The following is a 20,276-nucleotide window of genomic DNA, read 5'->3' on the forward strand; positions in this document are numbered from 1 at the left end:
CTCGAGGAAACGCGGGGAAACTGTGTGGTTATGGGAAAAAAGGCCGCAGCGGAGAGTTGACAGACGCACACGTGCATACTTGTTTTCACATAGAAACAAACCAAATCCATGTTTCTATGATTCTTCTAAGGAATGGATCACAATTCATAGAAAACAGTTGAATGTCTGCTAACAATCTGCTTGAAATGTGTCAATCCTTCAGATGTAATAGCTTTTATATTACTCTTAAAACTAGTTTTAAGAAAAAATTAACTGTATTCTGTTAAGACTGACCCTGTGTAGTATGTTCATACTACACAGGGTCAGTCTGTGTTCATACTACAGGACCTCTGGCGTTTCTGCTGACTGCACCGGTAGAAAGACAGAGATTTTCAGTGTGACGGCGTTCCCACTCTGGAATGTGTCTGAGACAAAGCAGATCATGTTTAATGGCAATAAACAATAAGTGTCCAGCTTATGTTATAGTTGTTATAGTACAGTGCATGTTATTGTTTACATCTAAAAATTATGCACACGGGCATAACGCCAGAGGGCAAAAAAACAATTTTTTAACCATCCGTAACTGCGCTTGTAACACTTACGATGTGTTTACAGTACTAGAACTCACAATAGGATAGGACCAGTGCTAGGTTCGGCTACAGGAGTAGGGACCACAGACCAGAAAATAAGTTTAAACTGCCGGCTTATTATTTTGTAGAAAAGAAAAGAAACAACAATTATACAAACAGTTAACATACAATGACACAAAATTCAATGCAAAATAGTTTCCCTGTTTCTTTCCAAATATTTTATATAATCCCTTTTTTGAAATTTAAACCTAATGTTACGTATTACAGGATACTATTTATTTAAACCTAGGTTATAGTTCTATTTAAGTTCAAATTGATACTGTTAATCTATTTAATGTACAGTTTGTTTTCAATCTTTTAAAATCTATTTTAGTTATTTAGTGTTCTTTTTAAGAAGTTAAGGTTTATTAATTTCTTGTTTTAACCATTTCTTATTTCTAATTTAAACCCAACAGACAATTTTACATTCCACACACTGTAATAACAGACATTGAATGTCGTTTGAGAAGAAAAAAAACAATAAAACACAACAGAAACAATCCAGACTGAATAATTTGTGCACCAAATCGATGTCTTTTCTCTCTGATGATCCTGAAAGCTTAATCCCGTTTCTCTGAATCCATTGCTATTTCAGCAGGAAAACATGGGCAGGTCATACCAGATTGGATGATTTGCAATATCCAGCAGAGGGCGTAGCTCCTGCTAGACCAGGGGTGTCAAACTCAATTTCACCGAGGGCCACTTCAGCATATTGGCCACCCTCAACGGGCCACATTGACTGTACAAATCAGGAGTGCATCCCTGCTAAAACACCCCAGACAAAAGGTTGACTTCCCTCATTCAGTTCTGTAGAGGCTTATAATGAGTCAATGGTCCAGGTGTGTTAGAGAAGGAACCATCTAAAGTTGCAGATGGTAGCTCTGGAAAACTAGACTTGGGCACCCCTAGCATAAATGTATAAAAATACAATGTTAAAAATAAATTAAACACCTCATATTGTTAAATAACTGATTTTATGTATTGAAGTTTTAAATATTACATTTGAGTTTCCATGGATGTAAAATTACTGCTTTACTGATTTAAATTACAATATTTAAATCAGTGTTTAAAGGTAAGCAAACAAATAATAAAAACAAGTCACATGGGCAGACATTATAGACTTTAAGCAAAGATTTAGTCTCAGAGGCAACTGAAATCTATTAATTTACAAAATCATTTCTGAATATCATCTCATGGTCTCTGAACTAAATGCGTCTTTCTGACCGGGAGCTCAGCGTGTTGAAGAGTTATGGACCGGACGCTTTGGAGCGTCTGGTTAGGAAGCGCATTACAAACCTTTGGTTGAAATGGCGCGTTAAATTCAAGTCTCCATTACAGAGAAAACTAAAGAGAATGTAACGTTGTGTTAATTAATTTGAGGAGCCGGTAGTTTATCTTGAGGAAATAAATGACGATGCAAAAGTTAATTAGACTGTAACATGCGCAGTCCGCTGCTCAACCACTGTGGATGCGGCTCCGCCGCTGCGAAGACTGAGAAACCGCTGGAAGTAACTCATCCAGCGGATTTAACAAATGGAGCCTTCTGGGTTCACGTTACCCAGGAGATCGGCGCCCTGGAGGAGCTGCAGAAGTAACATCTGCGAAACCATGCAAAAAAAATAAAAAATCCTTGTAAAAGCTCACACCGAACCGCGCAGGGTTCAGTGCAGGCGCACTCACAGAGTTCAGTTGATCCGTTTGGATCAGACAGATCCAACTAACTGATGAATTAGCGCAGATTTTTCTGCAGATGGGGACCAGGAGGAAGTGCGTTCAGACCCCAGCGGGTGAAGTGATGCTAATTTAAGTGAAGTCGCTTAATTCAATTTATCAAAAGTTATTGGGGCCTCAGTCAGTGGTTTTTGTCACTACGAGAAAAATGTAGATGCATTTATCGGTTTAATTTATGATGGGATCTGGATTCATGGTGAATATTAACTAAACCGCATAAAATGCGACTAAATAGCCGATGTTAATATGATTGTAATTTCACGGATAAAAATAGTACATGACCGAATTTTTTATGTTGTCGGTCAAGATAACGGATAACAAAAAAAGTCTAGCGCGACCTGCCACCCTGACACCAACTCACACATCTTCATTCACAGTCTTACTTGTAAATCGACTTTTCTTTTCTTGGACGTTTTGATGTTAGCTTGTAGACATCTCAGATTTATTCGCTGGGAAAATCAATAAGCAGCTTGAGGTGACTCTGCTGCTCTCTAGTGGCAAGAAGCCATATTGTTGGCTGGTAACAATCGAAATGCATTGTGGGAGATATAGTTTGTAGTCAATTCGTGCTCAAAACCTATTTTAAGTCAATCATCGGCCTATAAAATGCTGGGGCGGGCCACATGTGGCCCGCGGGCCTTGAGTTTGACACATGTGTGCTAGACGGTTACAGGGCTCCTGGGTTACGGCTCACCATCTTGTTTCTCACTAGCGGAATCCAACTCAGCAATCGACTTGGAATTTCCCGGTCCAATTTCCAGCAGAACCTTAAAAAGCCAAGTCCAGTTCTGTAACATGTAACATAATCCCGAACGTAGTCAGGTTGAAAAAATGCAGAACGCTCCTTCTCCAAGAATGGAAAAAATGTTTCTAGGCAGTAGGTAGACTTTTAATCGTCGATTTTCTTCTATTTTTCTCTCGTTCGCAGCTCAACTCTCTTAGCTTCTTCGTTCTTTCGCGCTCTCTGCTTCTTCTTCTGGCGCCAGAGAACATAGCAATCCGGTTGGCTGGAGCTGTCACATGGGTTACACATCAATGTGACCCTTCACAATAAGAGTTTTTACTCACACTTAACCGTTTTCAGCTGCTGACAAAATACAGATTTTTAACCAAATAAAATATCATAACATGAAATACAACACTCCTAATGTCTGTAATTATTACTTTTTATATTTTTAACTATTTTAAGACTTATTTATTCTCTATTTATTGACCTTTTTATTTATTTATTTATTTATCTCCTATTTATCTATTTTATAGCTATTTTTATGAAAAGGCTTACATTTAGTGAGGGTTATGTTAGCCTGGGTTAGACGCTGCCTCGGTAAAACAATTTCATTACCTAAATTAAATCTGTACATGTGGCTATTACTAATTTATTGCAGTGTCCCACAGCAAACAGGAGGACAATTCAAAACCACTGGTATTCTTTTTCTCTCATTCACTGGGTCGGATGTGCTACACATAGGCCTGTTACCATAGCAACCAACTGACAAAAGTTTCACTAGAGTATCAGTATACAACACCAAAAAATTCACTGTACAAACAACAGAAAAATCTGTTACAGTATTTTCAGGCTCAACGTTTATTTTGCAATTATTAATAAGAGATGGTATGAACACAGCGGTGGTTGATTAGCTAATTTAAACACCTGGTCCTCTGATGTTCTGCTAGAGAATAGAGTTGTGGCTCGCTTTTATTTTTAATTGAAAAGAAACAGAATTCAGCAGGTTAAGGTTGTCAAAGTCAAGCTAGCATAACTGACCTACTTCCCTCTCCCTCACTATTTTTGTAATTACAACTTATTGACCTGTGAAATTGTGATACCCTTGGACGTTGTTTCTCAGTTGTTGTAGTGTTGACAATTAGCAGCAACACATTGTGTCCCTTTTTCTTTTACATATGATGCACCCATTTAAGATTTAGTGCATTATATTGACAACTTAACGACTAAAACCAGTGCTAGCTAATCATCATCAATGAGCAGCTTTTTGCCCTCCTGTTGGACGATGGACTTCCACCCCAGTCTCAACCTTATAGCCTCAAACAGGCTCCTGGAATTGCCCTGTATTTAACTTATAGCATGTTATCCAGTGACGTGGGGTCATAATGGAAAAATAATATATAATAAAATCATTTATAAAGATATTTTCACCCTGTGGTGTGTACTATAAAGTTCCTAATTTTCATTTAACTTAACCAAATCTGAAGATTTTTTTTCTTCAAAATCGCTGAATTTTCGCATTTTCCCATTCAAATGCTCTGAAGCGAAGCCGGTGAGGCAGCAGTGAGCTGAGCCTCACCTGGGATTGCGCAACCACTCACTAACTGCACCGGTTGCCATTCTATGAGAGCATGCTCCTCCTGTCTGTACATCGCCAATAAAATGGTTAAAAACATTTAATGTATGAACTGATTTTCCATAATTTAGCTTATGTATTTAATGTACTACGTTTTTATTGTCACTAACTGTGTGTAACGTGTTTCGTGTGCTGAGGAGCGATCATAAACGGCAGAGAACAGATTCAAGGTGAGGCAGGCAGTTCTCTTGCCTCATCGCTGGTGGCGCTCATGAACCCAGACATTGTGACTCCACAACTGCAGAGTAAGACAGTAACAGCGAGCAAGCCATACAGTAGCTGCGCTGATACAGAGAGTGAGAAAGACGTGGTTTTGAGTTGTACTTTAACGGTTTCTCCCTTTGCTGTTAAGCACAGCACGTAATTAATAATATCTACATGTCTAAGTTTGACTGAGATAACGGAATTATTCTGCAACGGCGGCGCAGCTAAGCATCACATGTTATAGAATAGTCTTTTTGCCCTCCAGCATTGTACGCATGCGCGAAATTTCCTTAAGTAAACAATAACATGCAGGGGGTCTAGATTTGGAAATCCAATTATAATTAAGTCGGTGCCTTGCCAGCTGTGAACCTCACCGCACGTCACTGATGTTATCATAACAGACTTAGTTATAGTAGATTTTAAGATATGCATTCTGATCTTCAAAGTATATTTATTGTGTCAGACCCTAACAAGGTGCTTTAAAGTCCCCCAACTCTTCACCACCACTTCTTAGAGCCGGTTTGTTCAAACATTTTATGGCTTGAATGAAAAAAAAAAAATCTTTACCGGAATGCGTTTTACGAGGAAACGTTTGTGTGCATTCATGCTCAAAAGACGCTGCTTTCTGCATTTTTACCTTATCCCTGCACTCCTACCTCCCCACCCCCTCAGTTTCCATCACGCCAAGCCTCGCCAATAACCGACACGTCCCCCTCTTCCTGTCCTCTCTCCTTATTGATCTTTAATAAGCATCCCCTCCTCTCCTTTAACTTCACCTCTCCCTGTTCCCATCAGGATGCCTGTAGTTACGCACTCCGGGGGGACCGTGCTAGTTTTTAATGGGCCTATAGAGAAGATGGGGTTGGTTTTTTTGTGGTTTACTGTTGTTTACGAGAGCAAATGAAGAGTGGGCTCATGCTCTTTGCTTCAAGGAATCCTTCAGGGAATCAAAACCTTTCTGTGTTTGTGCGATTTGTGTTTACGTTTCTATGCAAATTCTGAAACTCGTTTGCACTTCTAGACTCTTTGCATCCTCTGAGCTCACCGTGCATCCTCTGTTTGCACGGTGGTATGAAGGGGAGGGAGGTCTACTTAGTCCCCGGGCAGAATAATGAAAGTAAATGGATCCCAGATGGAGTGCTTTTCCTCTCTCTCTCTCTTTCTGTGTCCAATGACGTGAAGAGAGTGACAAGCTTTTAATGGGAAACAGACCTGCACGCCATGGCTTTGAACTTCACCGACCTGCAGCATGGGGCTGCATTAGTCGAGCCTCTTTCCACCTCTTAGCCCCAATGCGGTTTTAATTTTTTTTTCCCTCGTAACAACAACAGCGTTGAGGAAATATGCATCGTGCATAAGAGCTGACAGCAAAACCACTCCGTCAAGCAGACCTGTCTCACTTGAGGCGCTGCAGCTCATCCAACAGAGAAATAATAGTCCTTTGTCAACGCAGGTTGAGCTGCTGAGTTTGGGATCTGCCACAGTTTGTGTCACTTGTCAAGTTAATGAGTCTTTATATTGGATCATAAGTATTTGCTATCTTTATGAGGCTGTCCAGGTAAAATGCTGACAAACCAGAAAATATAGCTTCATTTATATGTCTATTAGATCATGATTTACAGTTGAGCTAACTTACAGTTGAAGAGGCTCATTGTAGCTGTAGCTTTTCAGTTAAGCTCACAATAACCCCTTTAATGTGTTTATATCCTTCATTCTTAAATTGTTCTCCCACAACACTTCACTTTAATCTAATGCCTTATTTACACTGAACGGTACAGCAGGTGGTTACAATAGTTTGGAGTTTTTCATCATAGTTTAGTTTTATTTCATTGTGGCCTTTTTTGTCTAACTTAGATAGCTATAATTAGTTTTTAGTGTGTGTTTGCTAGTTTTTATTAGTTATTTTCAGTTAAATAGTGTTTAGTTTTAGCTTAGTTTTTATTAGTCAGTAATAGTTTTAGTTTTTTCATACTTTGCTTTATTTTTACGTGCAGAATTCAAGAAGGTCAAAATATATATTCTTTTATTTTGTATATTTGGGTAATGAACAGTCAACAGAAGATCTCATTTTGAAGAAACATATTAAGTTATCAACTGATCGGTGTTTTCTCACAACTTTTGCTGTCGCCATTTTGTGACTAGGAGGATTATTGAGTGCCATCATTTGCCAACAGCTGATGTAAACTGCTTGTGCAGGTGGAAAAAACCTGTTTCACATCAGTTCAAAAGGCTAATAAATAGACTCATAAACAAGAAATGAAGAATACTAATTGGTTAATTTTATAAATGCACAATATAATTCCAGTTAGTGATAGTTTTTCCCTATTAATTAACGTTTTTATTTATTTCAGTTAACAAAAATGTGGTCCGGCGTATTCAGGAGAGTATTTCCACCGCTGTTGGATTCTCAACGGGTAGACGGAAAATTGAAGTTAAATATACAGAGGAGAAGTAGCCTATTATGTGAATTGTCTGTATGCCATCTAGTTTAAAGCTCCTAACCAGCAAAAACATGAGGTTTTTTTTTTCAACTTCCTGTATCTTCAAACATGTCTATGTAGAAACAGCACCACACGCTGGCAAAACCAAGAATTACAACTAGTAAGTAGAATCAAAGCAAAACAGGATTTACAAAGTACATTTCACAGATGCCTCGATTGCATATGAATTTACAACTGAATGTGGCCTGGAATGCTGTGCTGGGGGCGCTATTTGGTCTGTTTCAACAGAAACAAACTAAATTGAAGGAGGAAAGGCCTCGTTTCCTCCTTCAGTGGAAACGAGGAGTAAATGTTAGAAATACATAAAAGTACTGCAGTAGTTACTCCTGTTTTAGTCTTTCTTATCTTTATTTGAAAAGATTGACTGTTTAAATATTTGAAATACATTTGTTTTGAAGAAAGTCATGATCCCTCTATTATTTTTTATCTTCTACCTTAAAGAACATCTTTCTATTCTTGAAACTAAATAAATATACTCACTGAAGTGCTCACACCCATGAGCTTTAAGGTCTTTTATTGGTATTCTGTGGGCTAGAACAAGGCAAACCAGTGCATGATTGTGAACCTGTCCAAGGATAATTGTGTGTTTGCAATAAAGGAGGTACTTAGATGGTTTCTAAAAGTTTTTATGATGAGTGTGGCTTGTATTCAGCCCTGATGAGTTAGCACTTTGTTAAAATCACATTTTGCTGCTGTTGCAGCTGCAAGAGGAAGAAAAGCTGGCAGGACCATGTTTCACCATGGGGATGCTGTGTTTATTGTAATGTGCATTGTTATTTGGGAAATTCTTTCAACCTTCTCTTGTATAAAGACCACATTTGTAAAGTGCACAATTAAGTTGTTTTGTTTATGCTGGCTTCAAAATACACATGTGCCCTTGGCTTCTGAAGTCAATTTGTTGCACAGAATTTTTATTTAAAGATATTAAAGTAAAGGGTTCTATGAACAAATGCCCGATGAACTGAGATTAATTCAATTTTGATGAATATTTTGATAACATTTTCTTTCCTCTTTATAAATATGCTCTACTTTGTGATGATCAATGCCAAAAACATTGAACGTTGCGGTCATAATGAGACAAAATGTAAAGGTAGAATTAGGCCTGTTTCAATAAACAGTAAATTAATTTATCACATGAAAAATTAATGAGTTCAGTAATTTCAATTTACATTATGTTTTTTTCTATTGTCCCTTTCTTCTATAAACTGGATGATAAAAGTATTCAGTTTGGTGCTTTGGTCTCAATGTGCCCCTTTTTTGAATAACAATTTAATTTAGAGACTTCATAATTCATTTTATTCGTTGTTTCTGTTGTTTTTGTTTATTTATTTTGGATATTTAAAATGTCTTCCAGTTCCAGTGTTAAATGTTCATTAGAATTTAAAGTTTATGGATCTTTGAGAATGTGTTCTTGCATTATTATGACATTACTATTATAATAATTGAAAATGGTACTAAAGCAACAATGTCATCATTTATCGTAATAACGTCAATTTATCAACAGGCAAAATTGGTTATTGTTACAGGTCTAGGTAGAATTCTTTATTCCTATGATTCCTTTAGAAATCACTCTGATAGTACACAAATATATAGAAACAACAATGCAATCAAACAACATGGTGCAAACCAGTGACGTGCGGTGAGGTTCATAGCTGGTGAGGCACCGACTTAACTATAATCGGATTTCCAAATCTAGACCCCCTGCATGTTATTGTTTAGTTAAGGAAATTTTGCGCATGCGTACAATGCTGGAGGGGCAAAAAGACTATTCTTTAACATGTGATGCTTAGCTGCGCCGCCGTCGCAGAATAATTCCGTTATCTCAATCAAACTTAGACATGTAGATATTATTAATTTCGTGCTGTGCTTAACAGCAAAGGGAGAAAGCGTTAAAGTACAACTCAAAACCACGTCTTTCTCGCTCTCTGTATCAGCGCAGCTACTGTATGGCTTGCTCGCTGTTACTGTCTTACTCTGCAGTTGTGGAGTCACAATGTCTGGGTTCATGAGCGCCACCAGCGATGAGGCAAGAGAACTGCCTGCCTCACCTTGAATCTGTTCTCTGCCGTTTATGATCGCTCCTCAGCACACGAAACACGTTACACACAGTTAGTGACAATAAAAACACAGTACATTAAATACATAAGCTAAATTATGGAAAATCAGTTCATACATTAAATGTTTTTAACCAGTTTATTGGCGACGTACAGACAGGAGGAGCATGCTCTCATAGAATGGCAACCGGTGCAGTGAGCGAGAGGTTGCGCAATCCCAGGTGAGGCTCAGCTCACTGCTGCCTCACCGGCTTCGCTTCTGAGCATTTGAATGGGAAAATGCAAAAATTCAGCGATTTTGAAGAAAAAAAATCTTCAGATTTGGTTAAATTAAATGAAAAATAGGTACAAACCACCAGGTGAAAAATATCTTTATAAATGATTTTATTATTATATATTATTTTTCCATGATGACAGGTGAGGCTCTGTCTCACCTGCCTACCCTAGCCGCACGTCACTGGTGCAAACATTGCATTTACTTTTTATTAGTTGAAAAGGCCAAAAATAAAACAATGCGTCCTCAAATTCCTTAGAACAGGATTTAATGTTGGAAGTTAGGAACCTTTTGGGTTGGTGCTATCATCATCCAGTCTTTGCTCCATGAAATTACAGATCACCTGTTTGTGTCCCTGCAGGTCTGTGGTGATGCCCATCGCCCAGGAGTTCTCTCCAGATGTGGTTTTGGTGTCGGCTGGGTTCGACGCAGCTGAGGGGAACCCTGCTCCTCTGGGCGGGTACAAAGTCTCTGCCAAGTGTAAGCACAGCTCTCCAACCACAGCCAGTGTGGTCTTGTCTTCTTTGAAACTTGAATTGCCTGATATTTATTACAGTCCTTGGGACAAAATTGATAGTTGTGCCTTGTGTCCAGTGTGGAGCAAAGACCAGGATCATGTCTCACCTCATTTATTAAGTGGTTATTTCATAGTTCAACTTTGTTGCTATGCCACAATGTATGAAACATACATTTTTATTTATAACATCTGAGACATGGTGGTAACATTAATTAAGCAAGACACTGCAAACATGAAAGCTCTGAGCCAGATGTACTTTCTATGGGAAACTAAAGGGGCAGTATCATGTAAAGTTGACTTCTTTAAGCTTAACATCATGTTATAATGTTATTCCCTCATCAAAAACATACCTTTTAATCTCCATGTCAACCATTCAGCTTTAAAAAAAAAAAAAAAAAAACGCCAGTCAGCTCCTTCAGACTAACAGGCTGCAATTAGCAAACCACTGCTGAGCTCATTAAGTGAGCTACTTCTCAGAAACACTGGTAAAAAAAAGTTTTTGTGATGACTTCCTGAAGACAGAGTTTTAGAAAGACCAGGAGCTTCTTAAAGAGACAGAGGTTTAATTTTAAGACATTAAATTACTATGTCATTTTTTCTTTTTTAACAACTGAAGGTAACAGAGCTACTTAATTGTGCTACAAACTGATTCTATGTTGTTGGAAAACACTTGAAGTGGCCCCTTTCATAGCAGTTTAGCTTTTTCACGGTTTCCTTAACAGTTTTTATAGTTGTTGATGTTGTAACAGCTGCAGCTCACCCGTCAGCCTTGGTGCTCCTCATGTGATTGTTTCTGTGTTTGCTTCAGGCTTCGGCTTCCTGACCCGCCAGCTCATGTCCCTTGCTGGAGGCCGTCTGATTCTGGCCCTTGAGGGAGGTCATGACCTCACAGCCATCTGTGACGCATCTGAAGCTTGCGTCAGTGAACTACTGGGTATGCAGGTAAGGCATCCTGGGTAATTGAGTTTTTTAAAAGTAACTAACTTATGTCCTAAAACTACTTTTTTAGGTCTAGTGCAGTATGCTGCTATTTTCTCTGATTTAACAGATTTTTTTTCTGTCGTGGCTTGTCTTGCAGGACGCAATGCCAGAGGATGTTCTGCTCCAAAAACCCAACGCCAACGCAGTGCGCTCCCTCCAGACTGTGATAGAAATACAAAGTGAGCAGCAGCAACACTTGAACTTATCCACTTTGCCTTTTTCTTGCATTAGCAATTAACAGCTGCCCTTTGGTTTGAAGCAGGAGTGTTCAAAGTGAGGCCCGGGGGCCATGTACGGTCCCTGACCTGATTTAAAAAATTGAATAAATTGTGACATATGTAGTTAAAATCTACCTATGAAAATGTTAGGTTCAGCGCAAAGTGATCATCTATTCCAAGATTTCTGCTTTCCTTCAAAATTGATGCTAATTAGGGCTGTATTTCCTCATTGACTTACACTCCGACGTTTACCTTGATGCACCCAAATCTACTGTTAATTGTTGTTTTAAAATGTTTCTCAATACAACAAGTCTTTTCAAATAAAGACTGACCCAGATCCTGTTTATTGCTCGGACTATACAACATATTTTTTCAGATTTCTTCAGTTAAACCTGAAACACGAAGAGTGAATTCTGCAAGTCATCGACTCGATGTAATCTGCTGAGTTTCCTTCGATAGAAACTTTTTAATAACCTACTTTGAATAATTAATTGAGCTTACTGCTTAATAACGAGGATCAGCTGGAATGTATGTGTGATTAAATTTAAATGACTTTGTTGTAAAGTGCCATGAGACCACATTTGTTGTGAATTGGCGCTATATAAATTAACTGAATTTGAATTGTTACATGAAATAATAAGCAAACTGGATGCCTTTCATTTAATAAGGAAGTACCATTTGAAGTTTTGGATCTACAATCCCATTCCTACAAAAAAAAATCTGGTTAGTTTATTTGTTTAATTGAAATAGTTCATGCTTTGTTCACTGGTGAGTAGGTACCAAAAAAGATCTACATTTTTGTTGATTTTAGTTTTTAAGAATTATATTTTTGAGTACTTTTGAGCTAACGATTTTGACAAAAAGTTTGTTTTTGGGTTAGTGGTTAAGTCTGTGATGGTTAGGTTAAGGGTAAAGGGTAAGATAAGGGTTAGGCTGTATAAATTAATGGAAGTCAATGTGAAGTCCCCACAAGTGATGAAAACATGACTGTGTGTGTGTGTGTGTGTGTGTGCGTGCGCGGCGTGCGTGTGTGTGTGCTGCTGCAGGTCAGTACTGGCAGAGTGTGAAGGCCCACAGCTGGTCGGTGGGCAGGTCATACGTTGCCGCTCAGAGTAAGGACTGCGAAGAGACAGACGCCGTAAACGCTTTGGCCTCGCTCTCTGTGGGAGTCATCTCCAACAAGAGGTACACTTTCCTCCCAACACACCAAAAACACACTCACGCACAATGCCATCAAATTAACCCGCGCTCCTTCCCTCCAGGCTCCTGGACGAGCCGATGGATCACGAAAGCGACTCCATGTAGGAGAACTCACAGAAATTCAAGAAAAAAATGTGCCTCACCAACCACAGGTTCTCCATGGCACTGTCTGGGTTTTTTCAATGCCACTGAGCCCTTCTCCATCTTCCCCACACCAGTTAGCCTTCTTCACACTCAACCGCACCAGCCAATACACAAGATCAAACCTCAGATCTGTTAACCACTTGTAGCACTACCTGCGGCTGAGAAACCTTGGGAAACCTCACCAAAGAGCAATTCAAGTCCACTCTGACAGACTCCTCATCTCTCCTGACTGACAGCCACTCAAAGAGCTATGGGAGACAAAAAAAATAAATAAATAGTTTTTGAGATCAGCTGGGATTCTCCTTGAAGCACTGTGCACCAGCAGCTGATATGATGCCTTAACTTCACCCCCGTTTTTTTTTTGTGTGTGTGTTGTTGTAAAGCATCAGCATCAGGTTTCACAGTGAGCAGGACTTCACATTTGAGAGCTGGAGCAAATGCTGACCAAACGGGACGATGAACGGACACACCGTGTCGGACGCCCAACAGGTCAACACACGACAACATCGCAAAGAAGACGGTGACAAAGAGAAGTGTGCTGAGACAGTTTAACCACTAGACCATGACGGTAAAGAACTCAAGGAAAAGAGAATGAATGAAGACACAAAATGGACAACTGTGGTTTTTATGGAAAAAAAAAAAGGACAATTGTCCTTTGTTGTTTTATTGCACTGTTTAGTCCTTAATGTGAACCATAAGAAATTCCAAAGCTCTGGGATCACACAATTCCTCTTTGTAGTTTTTTTTTTCCGAAGATGTGGATAAAATAGTGTTTGTTATATTTTTTCCAAATTCTTTTTTTTTTCCTTTCTCACTCTTTTTATGCTGGCCGAAATACTGTAGAGTTATATTTCCTGCCAACTAAACCATAAAAGTAGGCTAGAATATTTTTTTTCACTGCTGTTCAGCGTCTTATTCTGTCTTGCATACAGACATAAAACTCATTCCGACATGTACAAAGAAAAGACAAACTATTATTGTACCACTAGTATTGAATGCTATATGTTGATGTTTTATTTTTGAGACTAAAGGCGTGATCATTCCACCCTGGCACCACTGAAGAAGACTATTGTATTGTTCTATATAAGCAGTACTGTTGAAGCACTTATCATGACTAGAGATGCACCGATCAGATTTCTGTGGCCAATTTCCGATATCCAGTTTTATGTAAAGCTCCCACCTACTAATGTCAGTGTGACGCAATTCCACTTTCTGTTTAAGACCTCTTTTTTTATTTTGAAATATTTTGTGTATTCAGTACAGCAAAGCAAGACAAAATCAGCAAATGCAAGCAGACATATTGGCTGTAAGATCTAAAGGAGCAACCACAAAAACCCAAAAAATTAAAGCAGTGTTGACCTGAAATTGCTGATGTTGGGGCCATAAATAAACCACTAAAGTCTTTAAACAAAGGGTTTTATAAGATGATACTGAAATGGAATATGGAGGCATAAACTTTGTAGATGAGGTTCTGTGAAATAATGAACTAGAAAAGCATTGACACGTTCAGTCAATCTGTACGGCCGACCCAGAGTGTTTCCTGGGACCACAAATACAAAAGACACCCTCTAAACATGCCTATAGCTGCCTATTTTAATAATTGAAACGTCAAATATATTGGGATATACATTATATAATATACATTTGGAACCATTTTAGAAGCTAATATTGCAGTCCTCCTTGTTTCCCCCCTTTGGGGTTTCAGCCAATTAGCATCACAAAAAATAAATGCCACTCCTGGATTGGCTGTTATACAAAAAACAGCCAATTTCAGCTTCCCAAGCTCCATCTTCTTTTGAATATATTTAGTATTATATTCTTTTGAGGAAAAAAAATGCATTTAGCTTTGTATGATGTTGCAGGAGGACCTCCTCAGTTAAATCAAACTTATCACGCCTGGAGGACGGTGAATGGTAAATCCTGCTCAGGTTAGCTTTGGCATAATGAAACTTCTAGAACCTGTAATTCAAAGCCTGCATGGGTGAGAGAACACTCACTGTAATATGGGCTTTTTACTATTTTAAAACAATGACAAAATAATTTCAGAATTGTTATTTAGCTTTTTAGCATCCTGTATTAGCAAATAGCATGATTAGCATTGGTAAACAATCAAGCCTAGATCCTTTCAAGCAGCTCCTTCTACTTTTGTGCTTAATTTTTCTTAAATTTTAAACACTTCACATAGACCATAAGTTGCTAACTTTGAGGATTCTACTCTTAACCCTTGTGCCTAAAAATGGGGTCCAACCGACCCCACACACATAAAACTTGTATCATTTTCCACAGTCCTCTACGTTTGCCTCAGTCCTCGCACGCACAAGGGTTAAGAAACAACTTCCACACCAAAGAGAGTTGTAATTAGCATCAGGTGTGGTGAGGGGCTCAGGCTGAATTTCAGACGATACCAACCACAAGCCGATTTTTCGGTGCATCTCTAAACACGACCCAAAGAAAAATCTGCCTTAAGCGACCTGCTGCTGGCAGAGGGGGTGCTGTATGGAAGTGACATGAGAACGGGTCTAATCTTTGGAACATAATATCCAAACTTTTGGACTAAGTCTCGCGTCATATATGCAGTCTTTTCTAAACTTTTTGCTTGTGATTATAATGACTCACTCTGTTCAGATTTTTTTTAAGGAACAAGTCTCGTTTTAATTAAGAAAACAGTTTTTGTTTGTTGAAGAAAAAAAAAATTGGTAGTTGTATTTCCATGTGAGAATCTTCTGTGAATTTGTAGCCGCTTTTCTTATCAAACAGCTACAGTTTACCACAGAAGCTGATGGAGAGCAATCAAATCTGTTCAGGACTTTGCATTCCAAACCTACAGAAAGCAAGATTGTGTTTATTAGTGTTGTTTTGTAAAACAGAGATTGTTAAACCTTGTTCTATGCATCCTACATTACACCAGGTTTGGATGAGCCCTGCTAATGTTGTTTTAGACGAGAGCTGTGGTTGACAGAGTGTAATTTCTGGATGAAAATGGTTCAAACTTCTCATATTTCTAGACACTAACCTCCTAAAACTTATACTTATTAAAAGCAAATGTGACTTCATAGTTGCTCTTTGCAATTTTTTTTTCTCGGAAATTCAAAACTTTTTATCTTCTCTCACAATTTGATAGTATACTTGGAGAATTGTTTGTTTTGTTTTTTCAACTCCTTCCGTGTTTAGAGATGAAGAAGACTTGAACTGAAGGAAATATGGGTTTGTCACTCAGAAACTGTGCCGGCCTTTTTTACAATCAAACCCTGCAGATTTTTTTCCCAGCAAAGGTTGGACTGTTTCTGCAGAACTGAGACACGTCTGTTTTCTGTCATAGCGAGTGTGGTTGGAATTTGTTCCTAATTTTCTCGGTGGGAGGTGTCAACAATGAAACAAAGCGCTGCGTCTGTCTCATCCAGCGTGGCCAGCAGCAACTGCGTGCGTGTCGTCTGTGAGGTAAAATGTTGTCTCTGATTGTGTGAGCACGTCTCTCATGTGTTTTGTGCATGCGTTGGCAAGTATTAAAGTATCCGAGTGCGTCCGTCGAATACTGTAAATGACCTCTGTATGATAGTCCCCCCTTGTATTTGTCTTACGAAGAGGCCAGTTCTGCCTCAGCTCTTCATTCCTTTCATTACTGATGTAATTTGTACATTCTTCTTAAAGAAAGATGCTGTAAATAGAAACAGACCAAAATACACGTCACACGTGTGCCTTGACGCATGTGTATTGGTAGTTTTTAAACTAACTGGACTTACAGTAGCTTTGTATCTCAAAACATGACATTGAAATCTTTGTTTCATTCTTACTTGTATTTTTCATTCACATTACCTACCATGTGTATGTATAGAAAGATTGTCTATTTTATACTTTTTGCCTTTTCTTGATTAAAAAAATTATCTGCTCTAAGGCTTGTTTTGTCTTTAATTCTTGTACAAACATGCACTGTGCTCTCTGCCTTGACTTACTGCTTTGATTTACAGTGTAAACTGTAACATTGCATTTAATTGAAAAAGATTAGTGATTATAATTTGATTTTGGTCAAGGTTTGGAAACATTCGATGTCCAGTGAATTTTTGGGTGCATGGTGAATTAGTGAAATTAAGTGAATTTATTTATTTTATTTTTTTGTTTTTTTACACAGTTATACTAAGCACTTGATTTAAAAACATCAAGGGCCTTTTGACATAAAAACATTTTAAAAATTAACTTACTTAATTTGAAGTTATATGAAAGGGTATGTGCAGGGTTTCCACGCGGTAGTAAAAGGTAGTTAATTAAATGAGCTCAAATTAAGGCCAGTAAAAGGTAGTAAGAAGTAACTTACTACGGAGCCCCCCAGGGGACATGGGGAATTTTTTTTCTTTTGCGTTCCCTCGCAAAACTTTTGCGTTCCCTCGCAATAATCTACTGATCAGTTCATGCGGCATAATTGATACTATAAGCCTTTTTTACGGTGGCCGCCGTACTTTCTGCTTTAATACAAGCTTATAAGGTTTTTCCATGGACTATTGAGTTATTATCGCGGGGTAATAAGTCATCTGATTGTGTCTATTGTGTTCATGTCTGAATTGTTTAAAGGGCTGCTTTCAGTGCCGTTCCATCTGAGCCTTAACAGACATAAACATGCAGTAAATAAATCGATTTTCAATCAGTTTTTTGCACCAAAGCGTTAATAATAATAAACACGTTTTCACTGAGGCTCTATAAGAGCAATATGAATGAAATAAGTAATTATTGATATGACAGGAACCAGCACCCCTCCCGACCCCACTGAGGGACAAGGGTGAAGGAAAATGGATGGATAGATATGACAGGAGCAGCGGCTTTGACACCTGGTGGTGGGCGTGTCGATGTGGATGTGACTGTCATGAAGTATGAATGGGAAGGTGACGCTGCTGGCTCTGTGTGTGTGAGGAAGCGGGTCAGCTGGGTGGTCAGTCCTCGCAAAGTTTGGAGCATAATAAAAATTTAAAAAATCGATAATTGTGACAGAACAAAGAAGAGGTTAGGAGTTGATTGATACACGGGCAGATGAGCGGCCCTCTACCACCATTAGTTTGCTGTGTTTTATAATAATAAAACGTGTTTATTATTATTAACGCTTTGGTGCAAAAAACTGATTGAAAATCGATTTATTTACTGCATGTTTATGTCTGTTAAGGCTCAGATGGAACGGCACTGAAAGCAGCACTTTAAACCATTCAGACACGAACACAATGGAGAAGCAATCAGATGACTTATTACCCCGCGATAATAACTCAATAGTCCATGGAAAAACCTTATAAGCTTGTATTAAAGCAGAAAGTACGGCGGCCACCGTAAAAAAGGCTTATAGTATCAATTATGCCGCATGAACTGATCAGTAGATTATTGCAAGGGAACGCAAAAGTTTTGCGAGGGAACGCAAAAGTATTGCGAGGGAACGCAAAAGAAAAAAAATTCCCCATGTCCCCTGGGGGGCTCCGTAGTTTTAAGTTCGTTTTACTAAAATCTGTATAAAAATTTATAACTACCGTACTGGCAGGACCTGAGCTGTCACTGATATACTCCAAGCTGCTATGCGCATGCGTTGTTTTGGAACCGCCTAATGTGTGGAGACTAGCTAGTCTCCACACATTAGGCGGTCATTTTGCGCCCACCATGGGAAAATCTAAGTTTTCACAACTTTGGCTTGATGATCTGAGATTCGAAGACTAGGAATGACCGAAAGGCATTTTGTAAAGTATGCAGGAAAAATCTAAATTTGACCTGGAACGACTTGACGGTGATCAAATCAAACCTACCAGAGCCATTCATCCACCATTCATCAGCAGCGGATTCCTGCGCGGGTTGAGGCTCCACCGTAGAGCAGATCCCCGTTTCGTCTTTTGGTGCTAAACGAAGCGATGCAACTGTAAACTCAAGCTCAGCTACGAGCTGAAGTTTTACCAGTGACGCAACGGGAGCTGCAGACAGGCAGCGGACCTTGCTGACTCTAAAGCCAGCGCTCAGAGCTGAGCAGCTCTGAACACCACAGCAACTAAAGTAAGTTAAATAACACCAACTACTCAAAAGTGAAAATTCCTCTGCAATTGTAGGAAAAGTGGTAGAACTTTTACGTACCACTTTATCATTCATTATTAGCTGATACCATTTAGACACGTTTCATGTTATTGTTTACATCCGCAAATTTCGCGAAGACAAAAAGACGATTCTTTTCCTTGCCATCAGTAGCCGCGCTGCCGCAGTAGAACGATTCCGTTAAATGAAACCTTTTTAATGTAGAGCAGCGCGCCACAGCAAAAGAAAAATAACGCATAAAAACAGTCAAAGAACATCTTGTGTATTTTCAGGCAGTTCGTTCTTTCGTTTGAAATGGAAAATTAAAAACCGGAAATAGACTCGTTTTTTCGTTTTCCGTTTAGAAAACCGAACTCGGAAATCGGATTTTTGAAAAAACGGAAATCGAATTTTTGAAAAAACGGATAACGAGCTCGTTATCAGTTTTTTTTTCCTTCCATTTTCGTTTTGTGCACTAAATGGGAAATCGGATAACCAGCCCGAGCCAAAAATCTGATTTCCGAGTTTGGTTTTCTAAACGGAAAACCAAAAAAATGGGTCTATTTCCGTTTTCTTGTTTTTCATTTCAATTCAAACGAAAGAATGAACTGCCTGGAAATACACGGACCCTGTATGGGCTCTTTGCACCTACGGCGTTGACGTCACATCTCCATGAGCTAATGCGGCTCACTTGTTTCCGCTTTGAGTTACCATGACTGGTAGAAAAGACTAAGTCCTATTTCAGATGCAAAAAACGAATACTATGAACGTTGTTGTCTTCCTAATAAGTTTTAAGTTTTCATTAATTTCCAAGCGATCCTGAATTAAGAAGATGGTGGCTTGTAAATATTTGTCACTACCAGTTAAAGCTAACGCTGCACAACACAAAGTTTGCAGCCTTCACTTCACTCTGGATCAGCCTAAAAATACCAGGGATACGGATGGTAAATAAAGGAGCTGTCCCTGAGTTATTTCCATGGAATCACTTCTGTATTCAGCCTGAAAGAGCGAGTTTATGGGAACGAGAGAGCAGACCAGATCCAGACAGCCGAGCAACTGATCCGCCTGAACACAATGCTGTAAACACCGTCCTATCTGAGCTCTTCACAAGAAACTTGCAAAGGTAATAAAACGAAATAACACAGACATTAAGCAACACGGTCATATTTTTCTAAAAGCAGCAACTTTGAACCTGAACAGCTGAACCAGATCTCTGACACCAGAGCTGCGCTACTGTTAAGCTATGAGGCTTGTTGTGCTTCGTCAGGCTTCGGAAGTAAAAAGCCCGAACCGTAACCTGCCCCGTTAGTCTGTGACACTAACGACAATATACTTGGAAATAAGAAAAACATTGTCCGTTAGAATGTTTAGATACTTAAATACCACATTTTTACAAGAACAATGTCAGAGAATATTGCCTTCTAGCATAAGCTAAGGTTAATGTTAGCCACAAAGTTTAA

At 38.8% G+C, this 20,276-nt stretch overlaps 1 protein-coding gene across 3 annotated transcripts in view; it reads left to right on the forward strand.

Annotated features, from left to right (window-relative positions):
- hdac7a (histone deacetylase 7a) overlaps positions 1–16,683 on the forward strand; it is a 95,359-nt gene extending 78,676 nt beyond the window's left edge. For all 3 annotated transcript variants that reach the window (XM_088006883.1, XM_088006881.1, XM_088006884.1), the window contains exons 23-27: positions 10,094–10,212; positions 11,058–11,191; positions 11,328–11,409; positions 12,495–12,633; positions 12,711–16,683. In XM_088006883.1, coding sequence (XP_087863009.1) covers positions 10,094–10,212; positions 11,058–11,191; positions 11,328–11,409; positions 12,495–12,633; positions 12,711–12,753 — 517 coding nt within the window. In that variant the 3' untranslated portion in view covers positions 12,754–16,683. The remainder of the gene's footprint in view (positions 1–10,093; positions 10,213–11,057; positions 11,192–11,327; positions 11,410–12,494; positions 12,634–12,710) is intronic.
- The last annotated feature ends 3,593 nt before the right edge of the window (positions 16,684–20,276 follow it).

Source organism: Poecilia mexicana, unplaced genomic scaffold (assembly GCF_051168715.1).
Source record: "Poecilia mexicana isolate PSO_F unplaced genomic scaffold, ASM5116871v1 scaffold_7, whole genome shotgun sequence".
Lineage (NCBI taxonomy): Eukaryota > Metazoa > Chordata > Actinopteri > Cyprinodontiformes > Poeciliidae > Poecilia > Poecilia mexicana.